Here is a 26,861-nt window from a genome sequence, read left to right as displayed (position 1 = left end):
CATTGAAACATTTACAAATTACAAAAAGGTCGTATGATAAAATCTATAGTAGGGGGGGCATGCATGATTACCTTTACATTTGAAATAGTGAGTTTGATCAAAAGTGTGATTTTAACAAATATCTGAGGGTGTTTTTAAAAATTTACGATTTGAAAACATAAAAAAGCGGGTGCATTTTTAAAAACGCACGGTTTTAAAGGATAAATTGTAATTTTACCACACACTTAACTGTGTTTTTAAAAATTATATTTTTAAATCACACGTTTTAAAATTACAAACTCAAACAGATCATAAATCAGTCTTGCTCATAGAGTAATTCTAGAATTGTCTCACAACTATTTTATAGTGGTGATGTGATAGTTTCAATTAATTATTATTTGTTTTTTTTTTTTTAATAAATATTAATTAAAACTGTCAAGTCAGCATTATATGATAATTGTAAGATAAAAATGTTAGTCTTATTTGTAAAATAAAAAAAAAATAAAAAAGAATAAAAAAGAAGAAGAAAAAGGAGGTAAAGCAATAAATGAATAGGAAATAATGTAAGAAAAAGGGCAGTCAAGCTGAGGATTTCACTGAGCGAAGACCAGCTTCCTCACCCTTTTATCCCTGTTTGGTCGGTCTTTAACTAACACAAGCAGTCTTCCAACAATGAACAATCTCACTTCTCTTCTTTTCACTGTACGTTTCATCATTGCTCGTTTTGACCACCCATCCATTTTCTGTGTTTTCTTTCTTTTGCTTTTTCTTTAAATTATATTTATTTATTATTTAAATACAATCTCTCTCTCTCTCTCTCTTTAAGTTTGTCAGCTTGTGTCCGAGCAAGGATGGCGAAAGAGCCGCTGCAACTTCCTCCTCCTCTGCTCCTTCTCTTTCTTCGTCTACTTCTTCTGCAACGGTGTCGTCTTGCTGAGTTTCCTCTGCCAATGTCCGAACTCGCTTTCTTCTTTTCCTTGTCTTCTCCACGCACATTCTGATCTCTCCGATCCGTCTTGCCTTCAACTATTCAGGTTCTTCTTTTCCATTTCCTTTTCTACATTCTAAAATTTTCTTCACTTTTTCCAACCTACATTTTCCATTTTTAGTTTTCAAGATGTGATGCATTTTCTGCACTCTCTCTCTCTCTCTTCTCGCTCGCTCGCGCTTTGCTTTGCTTTTATGATGTATGAACAGTGTTTGGTTGCTGAGAAAGTAAATTATCTTGCTTTTCGGTTAGTATTGACTATTTGGCTTGCTGGTTTGGGTTTTTTTCACATAAATTCAGATTTTGTAATCCTCGTTTCTTTTCTTAGAAAGAAACAAATGAAGAAAATGTACCTTCTTTCTCAATAAATAGTCATTTACTACTCAAGATTTTCACCAATGTGGTATCATAGTGTGCTCAACAAGTCAAATCTAAAGCCCTTCCGATCACAAAATGAAGTTGAGCTTTCAAGGGTCACTCTCGTTTTGTTATTTCTTTGAAGTGAGAAGCATCTATTTTGTTACAGTGCCATTGTTTGATTCCTAAGGAAAAAAGAATTTTACTTTTTAAGCATATGCGATTCTTGAGTAACTTGGCAGATAGTATAGCTTTCCTTCGTTGTTACTTTGTTGCATTCACTTTCATACTTCAGTACATTCGAAGAATCATCTTTTGAACCATGATAATTTGTTTTTGCGAGTATCTATGGGAATTGAAATGGTTTTGGTATATGTCCAGAACAGGGGAATATAGAGTCTATCAATCAAATGGAGAAATACGAAGTTCTGGAGCAAATTGGGAAAGGAGCTTTTGGTTCCGCACTTCTCGTGAGGCATAAGCATGAAAAGAAGAAGTGAGACCGAAAATCACACTATCTATTTGTTGCCTGTGTTTTCTTACCATTTAAAACTTGCGATTGAAAACTATTAAATGTATAATACCATAATGCATCATGTTGTGATTGTACTTTGCCTTCTAATTTCGCTTTTTTTTTTTTTTCGTTCTTTTTTTTTTTCATCTATTAAGATATGTATTGAAAAAGATTCGTCTTGCTCGCCAGACTGATAGGTCTCGTAGATCTGCACACCAGGAGGTTGGTATTCTTTATTTGTAATCGTCTTAATAAACTTAATGAATTTCTTGTTGGCATTATTAGTTTTCCATTTATATAATCTTTCTTAATATGTTTATGCTACATTGATCCTGGTTATTTTTGTTGGAGTTTCTTCAGGACCAGGGTATTAAAGGACTTCATGAAAAGCAGAAATTAGGCAAAAGAAAAATAAAGAGAAGAAAAATCATGGAACTTGATATGTGCTTCATGTATCTTGTGAAAAATGGAGAATATATTTTGATCAAGATCGTAAAATATGTTAACAGCTCTGCGCTTGTGGCAGTAGCTAAAATTAAAATTTTCAGACCTTGAAATGGATAATATATAGTGTTGTGAGTGCACTTATGAGTGTTGAGTTCCACATTGAGACATTATAAAGATAAAAGAGTAGTTAATATACCAAAGTGGACCCGAGCCCATTAACTTAGGCTTTTGGGCTAGAGTGGTGTCTAAATATGTATATTAATGTACTATTAGTAAAAACTCCCTAACCGTTTATTTCCCCAGCAATTGGTGTCAGAGTCATGGTTAGCTGCCTGGGATGGGTATCAAGATGCGTCTGGTTTGGGAGTTGTGCTCTGTGGTGCTCGGGACAACTCTTGTATGCATGACACTCTTGGAATGTAAAAAGACTCACAAGCGAGGGGAAGTTGGGTCAATATGGAAGTCACTTACAAGTGAGGTGGAGATTGTTCTGACTTGTGAGTGCACTTGTGAGTGTTGAGTCCCACATTGACATAGTATAAAGAAAAATAGTAGTTAATATACCTATGTGGATCCAAGCCCATTAGCTTAGGCTTTTGGGCTAGATTGGTGTCCAAATATGTATATTAATGTACTCTTGGTAAAAACTCCCTAACCGTTTATCTCCCCAGCATATATAGCTGCAGTACATATTTGGAATTGAATGCTGGACTGAATTGTAGTAGAATAGTTATTAGCTGGTTGAGCTACACTTGAACCTTTGATGTCAAATTATTTGGATGTATAATTTTGGGTTATCTAGAAATTAACCCTTTTCTTGGTTTGTGTAGATGGAGCTTATTTCTAAACTACGAAATCCATTTATTGTGGAGTACAAGGATTCCTGGGTAGAGAAGGTTTGTTCTGTCTTTAGCTATTTTTTATGTCTTTGTGTTCATCCTGTAGAGCTATCCTTTTCCATTTTTCTGGCGCTTGATTGGTTGAATGGCTGGATTGGGCATTTGGCTTTGGTATTCTCTTGTTTTTCTTCTTCCCTGACCCTGAGAACTGAAATTGGTTAAGTTTTTTCCTGTCGATGCTAGTTAATGTTTCTCTTGAAGTTATAAATTTATGTGGAACATACCCAATAATGACATTTAGAAATATATCATAATTCTTAGATTTTGGATTATTCTCTCGCTGAGTCGTCTAAAACATTATGGGGTTTCCTCAAACTACAAGTTTGTGAGATACTTTGTGAAATTTGAAAATACCGTACATCATCTGTAAATTTGAACTTGCCATGTAAGTTTTTAATTTTCATTGTTCGGTCTATTACTATACGGTGCCATTAAGAACTTTAAAGCCTGAAAATGATATTTGAAACTCGGATGAACATAATTTCTTTGCTTAAACAGAAATAATATGTTCAATCCTATTGCAAACAGTATCACCATAAGTTTTTAGTTGTTTTGGCTCTTTTCATTGATGTTTTTTCAACCATAACTGGAGTAAGGCCATGGATAGCTGAGTGGAGTTGAGTCTGCAATGAGTTTGATTCAAAAGCAGTAGACATCCATGGAAGGAGTACAACATGCCCTGAGATCAAGAAAATGGTTCAAGATTTTTTATGGCCTTGTCTGCAGCTCTGATGGGTAGTATCAAGTCTCATTTGATCCCACATTGAGTACTTTATTCTGGCACTATTGTTTTCCATGGATATCTCCATGTCCTCATTCTTAACTTTTTTGTTTATTTAAAAATTTGTCTCTGTTATCCCCCCCCCCCCCCCCCCCCCCCCCCCCCCCCTTTTTTTACCTGTTTGCTTATATAGCGATCTGACTAATTTTCCATAGCCTTACATTGCTTCACACTGATGCCATTTCTCTCAGGGTTGCTATGTGTGCATTATTATTGGTTATTGTGAAGGAGGTGACTTGTGAGTGTTCTTTCTTGTTGAATTAGGATTTGAGGCAATGAAGAATTTTGCTTTGTCTTAAAGTCTTGCATAACCTCAGACCTTCCATTCTACTTTTTTATGTGATACAGGGCGGAAACGATAAAAAAAGCTAATGGTGTTCTTTTCTCCGAAGAGGTTTATTCATTTTGTTTGTGTTTCTCGTCTTTCTCCTTTTGCTGCAAAAATTGATTATTATTTTACATCCCCTGCACAGTATTCAACTAACATGTGCTCAAGTATTTTATGATTCTAAGAGTCATTGCATCTAATTACTATGTATCTTCTTTCATCAGAAACTCTGCAAGTGGCTTGTTCAACTTCTGATGGCACTTGACTACTTGCACATGAATCATGTTCTTCATCGTGATGTGAAGGTTAGTGGTCTTGCTATCTCGATTCATTTTCTCTGAAGCTGTTTTGTACTGATAGTGTTCCATGATTCTTTCAGTGCTCAAATATATTCTTGACAAAAGATCATGACATACGTCTGGGTAAGTGATCTGATAGTTTCTTTAGTTCTTCCAAAGGTGATCCTAGGTTTGCTAACAAGAGATTAATGATGGAGCAGGTGATTTTGGACTTGCCAAAATGTTGACCTCAGATGATCTTGCTTCCTCTGTAAGTAATGTGATCTATATATTGTTCAACTTATGCATGATTTCTTATTATTATCCTTAGTTTTACTTCATCCCTCGTAACTTAGGTTGTGGGAACTCCAAGCTATATGTGTCCTGAGCTTCTCGCTGATATACCTTATGGTTCAAAGTCAGATATTTGGTCGTTGGGTAAGCATCGCATGTGTGTGTTTGTATTCTATCAGGCCTTCATTAATCTTGTAATTCTTTAACTGAATGTTACTTATGTATCTTGAAATTCTGTCGACCAGGATGCTGTATATATGAAATGACAGCTCATAAGCCTGCATTTAAAGCATTTGTAAGTTTTTGAACCTTATCTTCCCATTTTCTTGGCATACAGAGGTAGACTGCTGCTTTATAATTTCTGTGGAAGTTTTGAAGGAAAAACTTGAACAAAGACTCCAGGGAATCTTTAGGCATCACATTTTGTTATTGATTTGCTAATAATAGCGTACATGTGTAGTTAGACCACTCTGATACTTTAAAATTTCACCAGCATACATGTGACTTCTGAAACTATTGATCCTTATTATCTCATTTTAGCGAGCCTAATACAAAAAACTGTCAGATTGAAGATTGTTAAGATTTATGTTGGCATAGTTCTGTATCAAAACCAGTTGGTGTAAGTCTAGGTTTGTTAGGTTAAGTTGGTACTTAAATTGGAATTCAGAAACTTGGTCAAAGTTGAGAAACAGAATTGCTCAGTTGGAGCCCTGGTTGGTGGGCGTGCGAATGAGGAACTTTCACAAGAAACCAAGTTTTCAAAGACAGAACCATTCAGTCGGTTTGGTGGTTGGATTGGGTTTCAACGGTATACTTCAATGCACAAAATGAAGTGATCCAGAACCTTTTGATCAAAGGAATGGTCGCATAGTGGTCGAATGAGAGTGTTTAGTGCAATAACTTGGAAATTTTAGAATATCCTGGTTGGAGTAGCTGTCGGTGCTCAATCAAACGATAGAAGCTCAAAGATGCCACAGTTTTGCTTGGTTGGAACCACCGTTGGATCTCGTCCGAATGCAAGAAAGATCGTGACTGGCAGAACTGCTCGATTGGACCAGTGGTTGGACCACTTTTGAACGCCGCCAGCTAGTAAACCTTGAAACTCTAGCCACGTTTGATCGAGCAACTTACCCATCCGAACACCACAGCCTAAAATTGTGTTTTTCAAAAACCAACTTGCACCAAAAGTCTGTGTTTTCCCGGGATCTATATAAACCTCATAGTGCCCGATTTTTATAAGACCTTTTTTTTTTTTATAAGTAAGAAGAACTTTATTAAAGAAAGCGTAAGGCGTCTCTAAGTACACAAGAAGTATACACAGGAACAACCAAAGCTAACCCATAGAAACCGGCAACACCAAGGCCCCAGAACTTAAAAGAACCAAAACAAGCTACAAAGGAACCCAACTAAGAACAAGACTACCCACTACCCGTCAAGGCACAACAAACGCCATAATTTTGTATTCTAGGAGAGACCTTTTACACTCTCATGCCTTCATTCCAATAACTTTCTTTGGTCTTTGTTTAAACGACATAATTACAAAAAAAAAAACCTTCAGCCACCGGAGTTCCTTGATGCAAAAGGAAACTTGATAGAATAATTGGTCAGACTTTTGGTACTATTGTGGTAGAGACAAACGGGTCGCTTATTGGGATACACATAAGGTTTAATTACAACGGTTTTGTAAGTATAAATTGTGTGTAATTTAATTTTTCTATAGTGGATGAGTTTCCTTGGTTTGGCTGCCCATGAGTGGTTTTACTTTTGAAGAGTTCTACTTCGTCACCAAAATTGTTGTGTTTTATTGCTTTACTTAAATTTGGTGATTGTGTGTGTGGTTGCAAAATTTTTAATCGGTTCTGTTTGCTGGAAAACACCTATTCGCCACCGTCTAGGTGTTATATGGGGTCACTGACACTGGGCGAATTTCAAAGATAATGAAAATGAATGTACAAAGATGTGCATATGTACACACTCCCCCTCTCTAAATAATTTAAGTTTTTAGAAGTACAAGACACATGGTATAACTATAACCTTGTAAAAGGTTAAAATAATTTCATCATGAATCAAATGGTACTGGCATTTTTACAAGAAATGTGCAGACAACCTTTCTGTAAAAGAACTTTTCTTAACATCAAGTACCTTGGTACTAGATGAAAATTACAACTCTAATAGAATCTCACAATTATGGACATTTGTGCATTTCAGACTTCCTATCTACATCAACTATTTTATTGGTCTTCCATATTGGAGTCACTCTTCCTTTTAGCTCCAGCTATTCGGTTCAAGATTTACCTTGAAACTTCGTGAAAATTCTATTTTGGAGACATTCAAACTTCAACAAAATAATCTACAGCAACTATTTTTTATTAGTCCTGTCGATCTATCTTTAATATTTCTATAGATTTAGTTTTTGTACTCATTACGAACTAAGTTTAAGGTTTTTAGGATGCTTAACATATTTTAAGTTCTTTCCTTTATTACTTTGTCATGTTGCTCCCCCCCTCCCCCCGCTTGTGTGGCCATAATGGGTTTGGACTCCCAAATTCATTAAGAATCAGTTAATGTGATAAATCTGTCTGTTTGATTGTTTTATTCCTTAGAGACAATAAAGGTTCTACTGCACCCTTGTTTCTTCAAGTAACTTGTTCGGCATGGTTAACACTATAGGGCTTCCCTTCAACTTCTATGCTATTTTTTAGTTTACTTTCTTTTTCTTGAGCAGGATATGCAAGCACTGATCAACAAAATTAACAAGTCTATAGTGGCTCCACTTCCAACAAAATATTCTGGTGCATTGTGAGTATTATCTGTATTGCTTCCTTAAAGTCAAGATGTTATTTTACAAAGTCTAGTACCTAAACCCATTTAAGATTGACATATGACAGTGGGGTAGGTTAAGTCAAAGTGACAGAACAATGGACGGAAAAAATTTGATAGTCAGATTGTAGTTATTTATTATGTTCCTAGGTTTCACTTGTAAAGTTAAAACAGATCTTATTTGTATATGTATCTTAGCTTTTAGTTGGCAAGTTTTGTCGCTCTAACCATATTGCTTATTTCTGTTTTCAGTCGGGGTCTTGTCAAAAGCATGCTGCGGAAAAACCCAGAACTTAGGCCAAGTGTATGTATGATTCTTCTCTAGCCTAAAGCTAGACAAATTTGTGAATAGCATCTGTACATCCTGGAAATATGCTTACTACATGTAATTGCTTTTGTGATTTCCCATAACAATTATCCTGTTCTTAGGATATTTCTTCTGTTTTCTATTTGCATATGTGCCTAAAAGTCTTGCATAATATGAGAAGAATGAGATTTCCATGTAAGTAGTCTTTCTAAATAAAACAATAGAGGTAAAAAAAATGAAGAAGATTTGGCTAAAAGAATAATGTGAGACACACCTGACTCTTTTCCTGATGGCGGGTTGACAGAGGGGCATCTACCGCTATTTGTTACTTTAGGAGGGTTTTTTGTTCCAAAATAATAATAAAAAAAAAACAAAAAAAAAATTGCAGAGTGATAAGTGACACTGGACTAAAATTTAGGGGCTCTCTATCATAATCTTTCCTTACAAGAAAACTACAGCTTTTGGAAGCAAAATTTTTTCTTTTCTCATGTCACTCTGTTCATCACCAGCAGCACCCCAAAGTTATCACAAACTGTTTGCCTAAAGAGTAATACTGCTGCCACTGGACCTGCTAGAAGCACCATCCCCGCCACCACCGCCACCACCAACTATTCAATTGCACCACTGTTAAAGGCACAGCCGCACAGTGCAATACCACCACCTCCTTCAATCTCAGATGTCAATATAACTCATATGGCAACAGCACTGCCTCATCATGATCACCATTTTGTCCATGAACACTGTTGTTATTGTCATCGCACTCATTCCTATACATGCTGATCTTGCTTCTTTAAGAAAAAAATTATTGGTTGGCCGATTGCTAAAAATGTTTCTCTAGCCCTGCTTGCAGCAAGAAAATAAAGTTCAAAAGAGAGAGAAGAGAAGTCACTTTCCCTGCTGGTTGAAATATTTAAAAAGGATATCCAAATAATGGCATGACCTCTACCATTGTAGTGTTAGGAAGGATATATATGGAGCCAAGAGATCTGCCATTCAGTGATATGATGGCAAGACTTACGTTTGTGATTTGACCAGAGTTCTGAATGTCTGAGTTTATGCAGTTGCTTGAATGTATGTATCTATAGTTTCAGTGGCATTGAAGATTTTCGTCTCATTTGAAGTGTATCTACTGTGGCAGGCTGCCGAGCTGCTTGGACACCTGCATCTTCAGCCTTATGTTCTTAAGGTTCATCTCAAAATCAATAGCCCCAGACGCAGTAGTTTACCATTCCACTGGCCTGAACCCGCTTACATGAAGAAAACCAGATTTTTAGAGCCAAAGGATGTTCCTCTATCTACCTACAGGGAGAAGCGCCGTTCATCCAGCAATGATAGGACTTTGAATCCAAGCATATCTGGAGCTGAGCAGGATTCACTGTGCTCTACACAAGAAATTCATGATAACCCACGTTATTTAAGTCGAAGGTTGCAAGAGCTGTATGCCGGAGGCATCCGTGAAGGGACAGCCATTTCTAAGACTATTGTTGCCAAAGGTTCGGATACTGCTAAATCTTCGAGACGTACTCCAGCAAAAGCTTCTGGTCCCCCTAAAAGATGTGAATCGGTAAGATCTGTTGGAAATCTCACTCTCTCTCTCTCTCTCTCTCTCTCTCTCTACACACATGCATGTGGTGATCCTTGAAGTGTGAATAATGGTTGACATGTAAGTTAATCCAACTAAACAAGCACAAACTTGAATTTTGCATTGCACAACTGTTGGAGGTTTTTGAACGGCAATTTTGCTTGTCTTGAGTTCTTGAATTTTGTTTGTTCAGTTTCCTGTTTCACGCACCCCAAGAAAATCTGCCACTGCAGTTCGAAGGGCATCTTTGCCATTGTCAACAAGAGGTGCAAGGCAACAGTCCCCTAGCAGGCCCAATATTGGTATACTTCACTGTGTAAAATCTCCAGATGTTTCTGTCAATTCCCCTCGAATTGACAGGATAGCTGAATTCCCATTAGCCTCTTATGAAGAGCCAGTCTTCGGCATCCGTAAAACTTCATCAACCTCAGTCCAAGGCTCCTCTGGCTCCCCGCAGTACAATGACCATTCCATCACCAAAGACAAATGTACGGTCCAGACCGATAGAGCTGCCAAGCCCAGTTTCCCTGAAACATGGCAGGGAATTCGTCGCAGCATGTTTAAGGCAGATGTAAAGGAAGGAAGTGATGAGTGCTCTGATCAAAATGCAACCGCTGGGGCATCAAGCCACACTTCATCAGACTCTTGCCGCAGGCGGTTTGACCCATCATCGTTCCAGCAAAGAGCCGAAGCTTTGGAAGGGATGCTTGAATTTAGTGCAAGGTTGCTGCAACAGGAAAGGTATGAAGAGCTTGGGGTGTTGCTAAAGCCATTTGGTCCTGGGAAGGTCTCCTCTAGGGAAACTGCTATCTGGTTGACCAAGAGCTTCAAGGAGAACACTCTCAAGCAGGAAGATTAGTACTTGCAAAATGCTGCCACATGTACCATAAATTTAGCTGCAACAATTTATAGAGTCGGTTGTATTTTTGTTTTTGACATGTCGAGGTACTAGGAGCTTAGGCTGATGCTGATATAATAGGTTTTTATTAGATTTACGTGACTCTTCCCAAGCTTTTCATGCTTCAGTTTTATGATTCTCATTGAGATGGCTAAATTAGATGTAGTAATGGATCAGAACAAACCATTTCTGGTTAGTACAAGGATCCTTTCTAGTGGAGCTTCAACTGGAGAGTTCCCAGTTAATGTCCAGGATTTATTAAAGGACATCTAAGGTTCAGATTCTATAATGTCATTTGATTTTTTTTAATATTCTATCCTCTTTCTATAATGACACCAATCTCTCTCTCTCTCTCTCTCTCTCTCAACATGCCCTAATTTTGTTACCGACTTTGTTTTCTATTCTCAAGTCAAAGACATTAGTACAAAACACTTCCTAAAATTCAAAAACTGTTTTCATCTTTATGTTATGTCAGATCATTTTTTTAAACCAAAAACAAAAAGCACTCTCCAAAACATTTTAACAAACATTAAAAAAACAAAGAAAAAAAAAAAAGTTTGTATTCATCCTTGGGGGCTGGCACTTTTGTCCAAATTTTTTGTAATCTAATTGGACCTTGTATACATAAGAAGGTGGAGCCATTGCAATGACATTACAAAGACCAGAAGACAAAAGTAGGAAATTAAGCAGTAGCTGGCAGAAATCAGAGTGAATATATACATTGTTCATTACAAAAATAATCTCTTATACGTGCTATGGATTTGACCAACCAAATGCCTCTTATCTTCCTCTTCTTTTTGGCAAAGATTATGCTGGCAAATTTACCTGCAGCTTTTCAGTTTCTTCACTGTATTACAACACCTTCCCATGCGAGCAGCCAAGGAAAGAAACGAAGTTGCAGAGTATATAGGAATCAATCCGTTACATATTTGTTTTCTTTCATTTGTGTCACAGCCTACTCATTGTTTAGTTGAAGCTTGACTCATTTGTCTACCCTACAAGCAACTTCCTTTAGAAGTTCCTCAATTGGTCAAGAGTAATCAAGAATGGCTAGTATAGAGTCAAATGGGGCTGCATTCATGAATGAAATAAATTAGACAACCATGGTAAAGAAAACAAGTTGAAGTTGTCAGAACAGAAACAGAAAACAAAAAATTAAATGCTCCTAAGGTGAGTTACTGAGTCGCTTTCCTTAGAAAATTATTTGCCCCCACCAAATCTAATGAATTGTTATACATTGGGTCAAAGCAAATACTTTTTCAGGATACAATGGATCTCAAAAATCCTCTCTAGTTTGGTTGCGTTTTGCACAAAACAAAACCAAACTAGAACACCCTTTGAAATCTATTCTAACAAAAGAGAGAGACTAAAATTTTGAAACTACAATTAACAGACATGTAATTTTGCAATTACCAGTAAATAACTGCTAATCTAACATAAACATATATATATATATATAGACACACACATAATAAACTGATATTGAAAAATCTTTTTAACAGAAGTGAGTAGATTTCTTACCTCATATGCAAGAGATTTGTAGTAGTTGGAATCAGTGCTGGCAGTGGTAAATGCATCAGACCTGCTGTTGGAGGTTCTCGCTGAAGGATAGAACTTGGCAAACCAGGGGTCATAGTTTTCTTGACTAAAGCGTTTGGAATGTGAAGATAAACGTTGCATTTGATTATCCAACGGAACACTCCTTCCATCTGTTGAATCCATTCGCTTAATTTTCTGCCTCATCCCACCATTTGGTCGTTGCTTTGGTTCACTCTGTGATCTAACTTTAGCCCTCGAAGATTCTGTCTTGGCCATGTAGTTTGGTACGTCTATGCAATCAGGCTGCTGAAAAGCTAAAGAGGCTGCTGTAGAGTTTAGGTCAGATGTGGGCAGATAATGCTGGGGGCTGTTATGTGCTGTAAAGGAATACTCCTTGTATTCATGTTCTCGCCTTGAGATGGAAAGGTTTCCAGAATAATATGTCGCCAACCCATGCTCTATCCTCTCCTTTTGTGAATGATTCAGATACCCACTTTTGCTCTTTAAGCTTCCCTGACTTTCATCCAGATTTGTATCCATTTTTTCCTGCACAAAGATGCCCATACTAAAATGAAACTCTGATATTCAAAGTTGTTGTAGTGATGATCGATTTTTTTTTTCCTATCCTTATTTCTTTGGCCTGTTTGTTTCGGTTTTGAGCATTTGGCGCGGCGTAAAATATTGGTAAACCTGAAAATGTTTTTAGTTGACAAAAAAAGATAACTTTTATTAGTTGTAAAATGGTTTAGGCTTCTAATATGTGTAAACCATTTTTCACCGCTTTCCTACACTTTCGGATGGACTATTGTGAGAGGGCCATTTATGGGGCCTATTTGTCTGAACAAGTCTCGGGTTTTCAAAAAACCTGCTCGCCCAGGTAGCTGCCACAAGGGTCCTCTCACAATTGCCTATCCAAATTGTAAGCAATATGAGCAGTCAATTGCACTGGATTTTAATCCCACCCCTGAAATTGAAAACCTGTCATCTTCGTCATCTTTTTCTCTTCCTTGTAGCTCCTCCGATTATATGAAATATTTGATGATTTTCCGTACGAGCCAACATAAAACATTTTATGCCGAAACAAACAGAGCCTAGTTACAACTTGTGGACATAAGTTCTCCCAGCAACCAAAAGGAATAGTAGGAATTACACTGCTTAAATCATTTATTATATTTCATTGACTTAAACAAAATGATCAGACTTACTCTACGCATTCTTCTGAAGCCGTTGTCCTGAATGAAATTCTTATGAATGGATGGTTCCCTTTTGACAACAAGATGTGCTTCCTCTGCCATCTGGATTCTCTGAACCCGTGCCCTAACTTGAATGGAGATCAACGCATGCATGCGCCGCAGAGTTGCAGTTGTTTGTTTTCTTACCTGGTGACCCCTCACCAGTGCCTGTAACTTCACAAGTCCCTTCAAAGCATACAGTGCTTTCCTTGCCTGAAACAAAAGATTAAGGCAGATGATGAAACAACATATCAATTATGTTTATGTCAGTCCACATTCTTTTCACATATGAATTCTATATGTTTCACTATAGTCTACAGGGTTGCAGCAGATTTCACTATGATGGAGAAAACTAATAAGGATACTTTTACAATACAGAGACGACGATTAAATTATTCAAATTCTCATACTCAAAAAACCTCTATAAAACCTGTATTAAAAGAACTTATAAAAGACCTCTATGGTTTCTCCACTATTTTTCCATACACCCAAAGTCTCAAAACAGGTCTTTGAATAGAAACAAGAGTTTTTTAGACGGCGGGGTCCGGATGCCCTCCTTGACCGTCCAAACGTCCCTAGGTTTCCGTAGCTTGACGCCCCGCATGTCTAGACACATCATCGCACTGTCCAGACATGCCCAAATAGGCACTTCCTGGAGCTTCTATCCATACGGGGTATACTGACCGTCCGGACACACCTTGAAACTGGCGTTCCCTGGGCTCCTGTCCGTCCGGACAATCTCCACAAACTAACACTATATATTAAGATTGTTAGAAATTAAGACGGATGTTTGTACCAAATAAGAACGGAAGACAGCTTGAATCTTTGTGGCAGCTACATTTTCAACATCATCGTTTTCTGCAGTGGCCTGAATTGGAAGTTTGGTGGTTTCAATTGAGTCGAGTGATTTAGAAAATTTATGGGATGCCCTTTTCCCAGCTGCTCTTCCAAAACTCCATCTTTTCTTCACTCTAGGACTCCCCGGCTTGGTGCTTGGATGATGATGCTCAGCAGAAAAAGAAGAATCATTCTTCTTGTACTTCTGTTCCCTTTTCCCAAGCAAAAAGTTTCTAATCCATTTCCCTGCCTTTCCCATCTCTGTCACACGGCTGCTGGAAATGAAGGCTACTTGTAAAATTTAACAGAGAAATCTCCTTGTTTATGAATAGTTTGGTGATTATTTGGAGTGGACACTTGTTTCATATGACTATGACGTGGGTTTGTGGTACGTATTATATGCCATTGTTTACTTGTTATGGCCTGCAAAGCTTTCCCTGATGAAGCCATTTGCCAAACTCTTGAAGATTCTTTCGTGTGCATGGGCTATGTCAACTGCTATACCTTTGTTTCTTTGTGAGGCCTCAATCAGGTGCGAAGGGCCGTATATCATCTGATCAGTGAATGTCTTGGCATGGAATAATCAGTCAACTCCCCAACTTTTGTTTGTTTTCAATGGTGAAGTTTATTGAAGTTATTAATAAATATTCACCATATTACATATGCAGCTGTTCCGTTCTTGTTTCCTTAAGACTTAAGAGGCCTCGCCTGGGCGCCAAGGGCCACAATCCAGATGATCAGCCAAGTGTGAGCGCAATCGAAACATGAAAGTTGCCCTTAGGCCTCGTGAAATATTGGGGTGATTTTGTAGCTGAATTCTACATGTTTTCAGGTCTAGCTATGACAAACTCCCTTAAGAGTAACCCTCCAAATTGGCATAGAATGAAAGAATATTTACGTGGAGTGCCTTTGGAATTGCGATTTCGTACGGATAATATGCGTTTTATTTTTTTAAAAAAAAAAAAAAAAAAAAAAAAAAAAAAAGAGCCTTTGGAATTGCAATTTGAAAATCGTTCGTTCTAAAAATGTAAAAAATTGCGCTATCGCTAATAGCAGGTTAGGAGGTGCTTATTTGAAAACGCATGAGTTTAAACCAAAGTCATGTTTTCGCACTATAAGCAATGTCCTTGTTGGTAATTTGCACATAAAACCACACTTTTATACTAATGTTATTGTTTTGAATTATTCAAACACTCAATTGCTAAGAAAAAAAAAAAAACACAAACAAACAAACTTTTTAACACTTTTTACCAAACATTAACAACGGTTTTAAAAATGAGTTTTAAAATCGCAATTCCAAACAGATTCATAATATGGTGCTGACAACACAGCAATATGAATAACATTTCTTGTTAAAAGCTCAATTTATCATTATCTATCTATCTATCATCGATTCATCATCATCCTTGTAGGTCATATTGTTGTTGTTTTTATTTGTATTATTACATTACAATTAACTTTTTAAAAATGTAGAACACTATTGTGCAAATCGATTGTAACCTAGTTGTTGCCCTGTGCGCCGACCCAATTCTAACCCGTTAGGAGAAAAAATGCGAATGCAAATGCGGTTATTAGCAATATCTACATCCGCAGAATGCAATTATCGCTTTTAGGTATTTGTATTCGCATTATGCGATTACTATCTGCATCTGTGCTGTTATTGCGATTATTATCCTTTATTTGCATATGAAGTAATTGGCGTTTTGGATAACTAGCTATCTAAATCTATATGTAAGATTAAATAATGCGGTTATTACTATATGCAAGCTGAAATAAATTATGATTTCATTTGTTACACAATTCACAATTATCAGCTATAGAGAGTCATTGTCTTATAGAGTAATCGGAATTTTGATTACCCAAAGAAAAAAAAAAAAAAAAAAAAAGAGTAAATGTAGTGAGGCATGACTTTAAGATGATAATGAAAAAAACCTAACATAACCTAAATGTCATAAACTTACCAAATTCAAAACAACATCGTTTTAGTGAATTTAATTAAATATATATAATATATATTATAACTAAAGGGAAAGTAGATACGGTTATTAATCTTATCCGCATATCCTAAAACTATTATTCATATTTGCATATGTAAATAGTGAATGCGAGCAATTATTATTTACCCGCATTTTCACCCCTATAATACATGCAAGTTGACTTCTGCCAGTAGGCGAAAGGGGCGTTGGATTTGGTTTTAGATTTCTGACAAAAGTTGGGGTCGGAATTGAAAACCCTTTTTGATTTCTAGCTCTTTCCAAATTTTATTTTTTTATTTTTTAAAAAACTAACTATAAAATGAAGTCCCCTACAAAATAAAAGGTTTGGGCATAATTGTGGGCTTAGCCCCATGACCACTTTGGAAAAATCTATTTGGACTTGGAAATTAATTTTGGCCCAAAAAAGGAATTTTCAAGAATTGATCAAATGGGCCTTAGAAACTTTACATTGGCCTTGAAGAGAAATAAGTTGGACCCTTCTTTTTGAATTTTTTTATTCAAGAGAAATAATTATTCCAATTCAAAATTAGAAATGATTTGTGAAATACTGAACTTCGTCCCGGAGAACTAGGCGACGAGAACACGAACTCCTCGCAGACGAAGCGGCTGAGCGAGCCGCCAATGTTGGTGAGCGACTGGAAGTAGGACACCCAAATTTGACGATAAAAATAAGGGTTAAATACACTTCAGGTTTTTAGAGTTTTGAAAATTTTAATTTTTAATTTTGAGTTTTAATTCGTATAACAAATGATATTGTAGTGTTGAAAAAGACCAAATTAATACCTTAGCCAAATTTTTCATCAAAAAACTAACGATCCGTTACTTGTCAACTCCTAAGGGTTGACACATGTCAAAATATAATAAATTACAAAAATAAAAAATAAAAAATCTTTAAAAATTAATTATAAAATTAAAAAAAAAAAAATAAAACTAGAAAAAAAAAATTAAAAGAGGCCATGACCGGACTGGGGTGGCCCCCATGGGTGGTTTGGCCACCCCATGATAGAAAGAAAAAAATAAAAAATAAAAAATGATGCGTTTTAGCCCATTGAGGTGGTTTGGCCACTCCTATAGGTAATTTTAGAGGGTTCAGCCACTCCTAGACAAACTGTTCGGCCACCTCTAAAGGCCAAAACCTTTGATTTTTATTTTTATTTTTTCCTTGTCATGGGGTGGCCGAACCATTCTCATGGGCCACAGGGTAGCCGAACCACTCTCATGGGCCACGGGGGTGGCGCGACCACCCCCAAATCGGTTGGCCTGAGGGTGGTCAAACCACCCTCGTGGCCCTTGGGGGTGGTTCGGCCACCACCAATGACGAAAACCCTTAATTTTTAATTTTTCAATTTTTTTAAGTTTTTAATATTTGTTGAATTAATTTTGAAAGATTTTTTTTATACTACAACACGTGTCAACCCTCAGGGGTTGATACGTGACGGGTCGTTAGCTTTTTGATGGAAAACTTAACTAAGGTACTAATTCAGTCTTTTTTCAAAATTGAGGTACCATCTATGATGCGAATTGAAATTCAAGGACTAAAAAATAAAATTTCTAAGATTCAAAGCCCAGAAGTGTATTTAGCCCCCCTCCTCCCTTAATTAATTTTTTAAGTTCTTAATATTTTTTTTAAGTTTTTAATTAATTTTTTAATATTTTTTAATTAATATATTTCGTTATCTTCATTGAAATACTTGTCATTACCGATTTAACATAGGGTTTAGAAAAAATGGTCATTTCATGCATATATTTTTAATAAAAAAATATTTATTTTTATAATGAAATAACCACTCACGTACCAAACATAACTTAAATATAATTTTCCCCTTATTTGAAGCTTCTATAAGAGCCTCTCGTGTCAACAGCCTTGGCCCTCAAAAGCATTTCACTGGAGAAACGTAAGAGAGAGAAGGCTCCATAGCCATCAGCCTCCATGAGAAAATCATGCATTTGATTTATTTTGTTTCTCTTTCACATTGCATGGTCTCCGTCGTCTGTGTTGACTTATTCCATCACCTTTGAAAATCCACCGAAGATTTTCTTATTTTTTTAAAAAATTTCTTTGTTTTTGTTTTATTATTCGTTGAGTTTCGTGGAATTTTGACTTTGGAAGTTAGTGGTCTTCTAGAACCTCTCACCTTGTTGGATTTTATTTTTTATTTTATTTTATTTTATTTTTTACTCCAAAACGAATTCGGAAACAGACGGGCAGTTTGATTGATTATATATACATTGCCGCCTCTTTGACAATCTGATCAAGACATGCATAAAAATGTTTTTAGTAAATTTAGGGATTCTCCTAATTTAAAAATTATAAATTGCCGGCTCTTTATATTATTTCAGAATTGGGATCATATTTATGCCCTTACATATATAGGAATTCATAAAAATAAAATTGAAAAACAAAATGCATAATTCCCCTTAACAATTGCTTAAAAATGATCTAGATTTTTAAATATTTTGTAAAATATATTTTTACTTCTTTTTATTTTTTAAAGTGAAACATCTTTCTTTTTAGGAATCCTGTACTAATACATGTTTTAAAGCTGTTGTTAAAAAGAAGAAGAAGAAGAAGAAGAAACTTCAAATGCTTCAGTTGGTTGTGTGTAGAAGCCAATTTTGTCGTCTCAATGGGTCTTATTATATGTACGATTTGAAAAAATAATTTTTTAAAATGCAATTAAGCGTTTGATAAAATAGCAATTTAATCTTTAAAATTGTAGGTTAGCCTTCAAAATTTTATATTTTCAAAAAAAATTACCTTACTTGTGATTTGAAAAAGCAGATTTCAATTCATACTTTTTTAAAAACGCAATTACCAAACGATTTATTTTCTTCGATTTGGTTTAAAATCACACTTTTTATTTACGAAACCACAATTTCAAACACACCCTTCATGTAACTTCTTAATTTTTTTTTTTTTTTTTTTTTTTAAAAAAAGGAAGAAGAAAAGAGAGAGAGAGAGAGAGAGAGAGAGAGAGAATAGTGATCCATGCATTTTGCAAATTGTGGAGAAAAATGTATGTAAATGCATCGATTAAAGATTATAATTTGATGTCTTTATCCTTTTAACTTCACGTATAATATTAGAGTACACGCACACTAAACCTTTTTAAACATCATTTTTTATTTATATAAAATTTAATAATAATTGACTAATAATTTATTTTAGTGTATTTTGTTATATATAAAAATTGCCACTAAAACTTTGGTATATTAACAGCAGTTCATAACTGCTACCTAACTGATGATGCTGACTGTATGAGTGACGTATACTTAGTTTTTTTTTTTTTTTAATTAATTAAATAAGAAAATGGTTATAGAGGAAGACCGGAGAGAATCTTTTACACTATTGTTCCGAAAGGAAGAGAAAATGGATGATCCTATAAACGAAAAAGAAGTGGGCTCCTCAACAATAGACCAAAAACAAAGTAAAACAGTGCTAAAATAATTATAAAGGGTAAGAAATTGGTTAAACAAGTGATCCAGTCCTCTCAAAGAGTTGCTCAAAGCGATTAAAGAAGCTAAAGAAACAGAGATTAAGGCGAACATATCTGAGCACCCACTTAGAAACAACGATAACTACCTAAAGGAGGCTGAAATGGTAGAAGCACTGTTAGAATTCGCGTATGAGACTGTAAAAAAGAGAGGTACCAATTCTAATATTCATATTCATTGAGATTTGATAGGATTAATATATCCTCAATAAATCCTTTTTGCAGGCAATTCATTGTCATTGAGCGTGCCGCGTGCGTCTCTTTGTTCCAGGTCCGCGTGCGTCTGATCAAAGCTTTGATTTCAAACCTAATTGTCTGTCTTATATTTTTAACAAAGCTTTGATTTTTTCTGCAAAACTCTTGTTGAATTCCAAGGGTTGCTTCTTTTTTCTTTTTCTTTTTCTTTTTAACTTTCGAAACACGCTCAATTGAATGATTTCTTATTGAAAAGAAACAAGAAAAAGTCATTCAGAGAAACAAGAAAACGACTCCTTCAATCGGGGTGACAATTCGTGTTCTAATATTTACTTTGGGTCTTAAAAGAGAAACAATATAAGACTATATAAATTAATCGATCATAATTCTACATATTTCATTAAACGGATCAAATTTATCAATTTTAATCTATTAATTTCATATAAAAAATTGTCAACCCTGAATGTCACGTGTTGAGTTCGTGTTGTGTTGAAACTTGAGTATAAGATTATATAAGTAAATCTTAATCTAATTCATTTAATTAAACGGGTCAAACCTCTCTATTAAAATATATTACTAGATTTGATTTTATATTATGGGATTTGATTTATTATATTTGATTATAATCAAATCAAATTAAATCAAATTTGAATACATTATATCTAATTTGATTTGATCTCTCATAACATCTTCTATTCTCTCCACCTCCCTATAAATAAAGACCCTTTGTATTGTAAAATTATAAACTCAATAAGAGTAAAATGCAGCATTTAAAATTTTATCACGTGAACGTAAATCATAAATCAGACCACGTAAAATCTTTATATTTTCTTTCATTATTAACTCTAATTTGTTAATTCGGTATCAAATTCGTTGCAATTTAAAAATTATGTCAAAAATTAACCGCCAACCTTACGATAAGATATATTTTAAAAATCAACTTTTTTCTAAAATTATTTTTTTTATTAACTGACGTGTGTAAGCCTCCCTACAGCTACACGTGGCATTTCGATTTTCCAAAAAAAAATTCGTGTTACGTACACTACAGTATTTGTAGCCACGTCCTCTTCACGTTTGGCAGATGTGAGAAGCATTATATGAAAGGGTCACAGTGGCAGACATGGACCGCCATCTCTCCGCTGACTTTTTTCTTCAGACGAAATTTAGAGAGAAATTGGAAGGTTAACTTGTCACAAAAATAATTTGGTTTTTAATTAATGCTTGTGAGAATGGTCGAAAGCAGTGATAAATTAAAATATTCGATCAAATTGATTTTTTCAGATGATTCTAATTGAACTTTCGACGTCATGATACTCACGATAGGTCAGCAATTGGACAACAAAGAGCATTTTTCAAATTTGGACAAACTATATTTATCTTTTTTATCATTAGATTGTAAAATACGGAACTTTAATATAATGCTTAATTAACTCCCTAATTATAATCATGTCTAAAATACATATAAATTACCGGGTTATATTATTTGGAGCTGCAATTTGTCAACATATGTATGGATGGAGTTGGAAAAGTTAGATGACGACAATCTTGAGTTGGTAGTTACTTTGGTCAGAAGGGTTTGGTTCCGTAGAAATTTTGTAGTCTATGACCATTTTAAGTTGGTAAAAAATGCAAAAGATTCAATAGAGGAATTCCATCAAGCGACACAGGTTCGTATTCGGGAATAACATGGAGAAAAACACTCGACAAGAGAAATAGATATGGAAGATACTTCTAAAAGGCCGGGGTGATCAAAATAAATTGGAATGCTACAACTTGATAATTGAATAAGAAAATGGGTGTGAGAATGATAGCTAGAGATCGACGCTGAGAGGTTTGTTATGACCTCTATGTGTACCACAATACCTTTTATCATTGATTTGGGGTTCCAACAAATAATTATTGAGGGAGACACGTTGAAAATTGTGCATGCTTCGAAATAGGATAACTCTTATTGGAGTCATTATGGCCAACTAATAGAGGATGAGGATATTTGAGCTAGGCTAAATGGTCTCCAATGATCATGGTTTTAAACTATAAATGTTTGCTTTAATTTACACGTTCAACCCTATTTTACAGCCTAATCACGGGCGATGAAATAAATCTTCTCTTAAAGTTTTAATATATTTATAAGACAAAAAAAATTGACTAAAGGGCACGATTTCGGCAAAGTAAGAGAACTTAGAAGTTGAAAATTCTTGTCAATTTAATTAAGTATGTTTATTTGGTTTTAAAAATAAATATCCATCAATTTAATAAAAAAAAAATTTGGAGTACTAATTCTTTTACAACAACCTCTGAAACCTCACATAACAATTCATATTTTATGAAAATAATAAATAACAGATGCCTTGTCCACATTTTAATGATAAAATATATAAATAAGTAATTAAATAGAAGAAAAAGCAAAACAAAAGATTTAGATTGTAAAACAAGGTAATAGACCAAAAGACCTGCCACATATTGAGATGGTCTAAAAAGTCTACAGAAGCTTCTTTTGAAGAAAATGTCAAATTCTTATATCATCATTATATACCCTTCATATATGATTCACAGGCACAACCCCTCTCTCTCTCTCTCTCTCTCTCTCTGTGCATGAAAGAAATGGCTTCCTCTAATCTGGTGGTTTTCCTAGCTATGCTTCTGGTACTGCTGCCCATGACTGCCCTAGGGACAAATTATACATGGCCTCTTGATCCTTTCTTTGGTACTACTTCATCGATCCTCTTCTTCGTGTTTTTACTTTCTCTTTGGGAAACACCAACACCCTTCTCAAACACACGCATAGAAACACAAAAACACACTTTTTTTATCTTAGAAAAACCAGATATTAATTAAAATAAATACCCAAGAAAGCACATATATTGATTTTAATTTTCCATTATTTAGTTCTTTTTTCCTTTTTGGATTTGAATTGCAGAAAAGGTGTGTGATGAAGTGGAATGTGGAAGGGGAAACTGCACAGCTGGTGTAGATTACCCTTTGGGCTTCAAGTGTGAATGTGAATCTGGTTGGAAGCGAACCCGTGATGACGATGACGATGACAATCTCACTTTTCTTCCCTGCGTGATTCCTAACTGTAAGTATATATATATATATATATATAGTTATCTCTTCTGATCTCTTCATTTTCTTCTAACTAAATACAATAGTAGCAGTTTTTCCATTATATTTATTAGACCGTTATTAAAATGAAACAGTAAAAATTAACCGTTGGTTTAATGTAATTAAGAGTGATAATTCCTGTTTCCATGTCGGAATCGAGTCATGTTGAAGTATAGGTGATTATATAGGTCAACCATAACTCAATCTATTTAATTAAACGGATCAAATTCTTCAATTTTAAACCTTTAATTTTGTGTTGAAATCATGTAAAAAATTACCTAGCTTATAAATTCAACCGCCAACATAATTGCATAATAAAATTGGTTAAGTACTGATTGACTTAAGTTAGTGCATGCAAGCAACATGCTGAGCTCGCAAGCAATATAGAGGGTGAGGGCGGGGCAGAGCTAGCATTTGCGATTTGAGGGGGGTAAAAGTGAAAAAAAAAAAAAAAAAAAAAAAAGAGGGCAAAACTAAAAAAAAAAAAAAAAATTAGGTATAAAAATTTTAATTTTTTAGGGATTTTATTTATTTATTTGGAAAACCTTGGGGCTTGGGAGATCAAGAGCTCCGCCTCTGACTAAGGGTGGGTTTTGGATTGCAATTTTGTAAACAAAAAATGTGATTTTAAATCAAATCACAAAAAATGAATCGTTTGAGAATTGCATTTTTAAAAAATTACAATTTAAAAACGTACAAAATTGCTTTTTAAAATCATAGATATTGGGTTAATTTTTTGAAAACGTAAAATTTTAAAAACTAACCTGTAATTTTAAAAGTTAAACTGTAATTTATGTCAAATACTTAGTTGTATTTTTAAAAATTATTTTTTAAATCACACATTTTAAAATCAAATACTCAAACGGACCGCCATAAAACAGTTAAAAGTGATTAACATCATACATATATATATATATATATATGGTCAAAAAGATGAAGTGAATCTGTTTTTTCTTCTCTCTCTGTTCTTTTTCTAATTAAAAGCAGGTAAAAATTCAATTAAAGCTGCACCCCTACACCTAATTAACCATCTTTAGGAACAATAATTCGGCATATTTGCATGGTTGAAAATTGTTATTAATTCCCTCATACCAGATTTATTTATTTATTTATTTTTGGGTTTAATTCCAATTTGCCTTTGATTATTTTTTCTTGTTTTTGCAGGCACACTTAATTACGGGTGCCAACCAGCCCCGCCTCCGGTTCCAGAAAAGGAGATCCCACATAATATTTCCTTCTTTGACCGTAAGCACGTCCACGCCATAATTAATCGTCTTGATTAAACTGACCAATATATTATATTATATATATTATCAAATTCTAGATGTTTAATTTGACTTTGTTGATTTGATTTGATTTGATTTGATTTGATAGCCTGCTACTGGGTCTATTGCGGAGAAGGGACATGCACCAGGAACAAGACTTATACACACACGTGTCAATGCAACTCGGCCGGTTACTCTAATCTTCTAAACATCTCAGTCTTCCCATGCTACAGTGAATGTAAATATCTAAACCTGTTTTGTTCTCATAATTAACAAATAATTAGTAACCAGAAAAAAACTGATGGTTTTTTTTTTTTTTTTTTTAATTAATTAAGGTACACTTGGATCTGATTGTTCAAGGCTTGGGATTACAGTTGCAAAAACTACTTCGACTGGGTCTGGGACTGGTCAAGGTGTGTCTTTTCAACGCCCAAAAGTGTTTCCTCCTAATGTTCTTTTTCAGCCTTAATTTTTTTTTTTTTTTTGGTCTCTTTTTTGATGATCCTAGTTTAAGTCTAGTCCAAAATGCAAGATCAGTGGGTAGAACGTAACCAACCTATATATATATATATATATATGGATAATATTATGCTCTAGAATTTTTATATTGTGTATTTTTAGCTAATATAAGAGAAAAATCATGTCTAATAACTTGTTTTCTTTTTATCTAAAACACGTACATATTTTGGTTTTTTTTTATTAGTTGCTTAAGGCAAGCAATATATCTTATGTATTATTTTTTTAATTGTTTCTCTCTCTTTTCTCTTGGTGGTTTAAGAAAACAATAAAAAAAAAAAAAAAGTATTGGAAATTAATATTTAAAGAATATAGAGAATGGAATAAAAAATTTGTTGGTTTTTTTTTTAATTGAAAAAACAGTAGGCAAAGTAAAAACATAATGTTTTTTTATTAGGTAAAATGCATAACATTGCTGAAAATGCTCTAAGCGCATGAGGATGCCTATGGCCTAATAGGCCTATGAGCATATAAACTAGAGGAATAAGCATTTCATGGTGCCTTGATTTATTATTAAAAATATTGTCATCGTCATAAATATAATAATAATAATAATAGTTTATAATCTTGAAGGCTAGGAGGTGAGTTAAACTGAGTAATATTTTTTATATAGCTTTTGCACAACTCTAACAACTTTTTTTTAAGATCAACCATTGAATATTTAAGGTTCGATCACATGTAGGAAAACAAATCCAATAGTTGATCATAAAAAAAGAAAAAAAAGAAAAGAAAAAGGAGTAGTTAGAGCTATGCAAAAGTGATGTAAGAGTTGTGCAAGAAACATTACTCGAGTTAAATCATGACCTTTCCTTCTTTTTTTTTTTTTTTTTTTTTAAAAAAAGTGAAACTTCACTAAGTAACCCTTTTAAACTTTTATGATATTTGTAATTACCCTTTCAAAGTTCAAAACTCTCAATTTAGTGTATTCAACTTTCAATTCTTTACAATATTGTCACCCTTCCGTTAGGGTTTGGAGTTAAATCAGACCGCAAAATATGTAAAATGACTTAATTCAAGACTAAACACTATAAGCAAGATCAAATGAATTACATAGAAATTAAGCCAAAATGCATTAAATATATGTGCTACTTCCTTTACACTATATATAGGGTTATCGATCTGCCCATGACTATATATATATATATATATATAATACGTACAATATTAAGGGCTTAATTAAAGATTAAGAAACATAAAAATCTGATGTTTTTCTTTTGTGTTTTCATTTCCAGCAACCTCATTTCTGCCAGGAAAGTTCCATTGGATAGCTATCTTCATGGTTTCCTTGGGTATGGTTCTGTGTAAGTAGGTTCCAAAGTAGTGGCTTGGGTCTCTCGCCTACGGCTAGCTACCTTCTACTTTCATTATATATACGAGATTCATTTGGTCATGTATTGTTCCTTTCATTATTTACCTCGATTTTTATGTAGAAAAAGTTTGTATAAATAAGTCAAACCAGTCATAGATGGAGGATGACTGCTGTATGTATATAGACATCATATATACATGTACGAATATTAACAGTGGTTTTGTCTATTATGTTTCGTTTGTTTCGGTGTAAAATATTTTTTTATTGTAAAATATTTTTAATGAAATTAATTTTCAGAAAAAATAATTTTTTAAAAAATATTTTTCGGTGTTTAGCTCTTATAAACAAATCACCAACGGTGAAAAACCACCGGTGACAAGATTTCGTCACTGGCCGGCAGGATTCTGCCTATTTTCACCAGATTTTGGTTACTATAGCCGGATTCCGGAGTACCAGATTCTGGCAAATTTCACGTGAATCTGGCCTAATACAGAGAATAGTTGAAATTTAGAGAATAAGAGCTAATGATTTTGACTCTTTTTTTTGTGTGTTTCCAAAGTAACTCTCATCAACTAGAACTATTCGGATGTAAACTTTTATGAGTAATTCATCGAATTGGTGTCCTTCTTATATATGAGAAACTCATATTTTTTAAATAGCAAGAATAAAGTAACTAAAGTTAAACTAAATAAATAAATAAAAATAAAAATCATATATCTTTTCCAACTTTGTCCGTGCTATTTAAAAAGCAATGAAGCCAAAACCAAATATCTTTGTCTTTTTGTATTGGTTCACATTACAAGGTCTGAAAACTAGTATTGTGGGATCAATTCATCATAAGCTAGGGCCTTGGCAAGTTGAGCTTGAATACAATTTTAAAGCTCGGCTCAAATATGTGGCCTA

The 26,861-nt window shown here is 34.5% G+C and overlaps 3 protein-coding genes across 5 annotated transcripts; 2 read left to right on the top strand and 1 right to left on the bottom strand.

Moving 5' to 3' along the window:
• Positions 1-811: 811 nt before the first annotated feature.
• LOC133851408 (serine/threonine-protein kinase Nek2) lies at positions 812-10,781 on the top strand. 3 transcript variants are annotated; one of them, XM_062287826.1, is made up of 15 exons: positions 812-1,013; positions 1,711-1,820; positions 1,994-2,060; positions 3,116-3,181; positions 4,157-4,203; positions 4,314-4,359; positions 4,518-4,598; positions 4,673-4,715; positions 4,793-4,842; positions 4,928-5,009; positions 5,111-5,160; positions 7,591-7,664; positions 7,938-7,989; positions 9,131-9,556; positions 9,768-10,781. In XM_062287826.1, the coding sequence occupies exons 2-15, from the start codon at positions 1,735-1,737 to the stop codon at positions 10,431-10,433; spliced, it is 1,836 nt and encodes a 611-aa protein (XP_062143810.1). In that variant the 5' UTR covers positions 812-1,013; positions 1,711-1,734; the 3' UTR covers positions 10,434-10,781. The 3 variants fall into 3 exon arrangements, with proteins under 3 accessions (XP_062143810.1, XP_062143809.1, XP_062143811.1); XM_062287825.1 differs by having other exon boundaries at positions 1,706-1,820; XM_062287827.1 differs by lacking the exon at positions 812-1,013 and adding an exon at positions 1,192-1,214 and having other exon boundaries at positions 1,706-1,820.
• Positions 10,782-11,003: 222 nt separating this feature from the next.
• LOC133851409 (protein IQ-DOMAIN 19-like) lies at positions 11,004-14,526 on the bottom strand. Its single transcript, XM_062287828.1, has 4 exons — positions 14,040-14,526; positions 13,217-13,456; positions 11,994-12,557; positions 11,004-11,543 (listed from the first exon to the last, which is right to left on the bottom strand). The coding sequence occupies exons 1-4, from the start codon at positions 14,337-14,339 to the stop codon at positions 11,523-11,525; spliced, it is 1,125 nt and encodes a 374-aa protein (XP_062143812.1). The 5' UTR covers positions 14,340-14,526; the 3' UTR covers positions 11,004-11,522.
• Positions 14,527-22,309: 7,783 nt separating this feature from the next.
• On the top strand, positions 22,310-26,212 carry LOC133851839 (uncharacterized). Its single transcript, XM_062288433.1, has 6 exons — positions 22,310-22,470; positions 22,684-22,842; positions 24,033-24,113; positions 24,243-24,371; positions 24,469-24,546; positions 25,882-26,212. The coding sequence occupies exons 1-6, from the start codon at positions 22,359-22,361 to the stop codon at positions 25,956-25,958; spliced, it is 636 nt and encodes a 211-aa protein (XP_062144417.1). The 5' UTR covers positions 22,310-22,358; the 3' UTR covers positions 25,959-26,212.
• Positions 26,213-26,861: the final 649 nt, after the last annotated feature.

Source organism: Alnus glutinosa, chromosome 12 (assembly GCF_958979055.1).
Source record: "Alnus glutinosa chromosome 12, dhAlnGlut1.1, whole genome shotgun sequence".
In the NCBI taxonomy this organism is placed as follows: Eukaryota; Viridiplantae; Streptophyta; class Magnoliopsida; order Fagales; family Betulaceae; genus Alnus; species Alnus glutinosa.
This window is presented reverse-complemented; position numbering and strand designations above follow the sequence as displayed.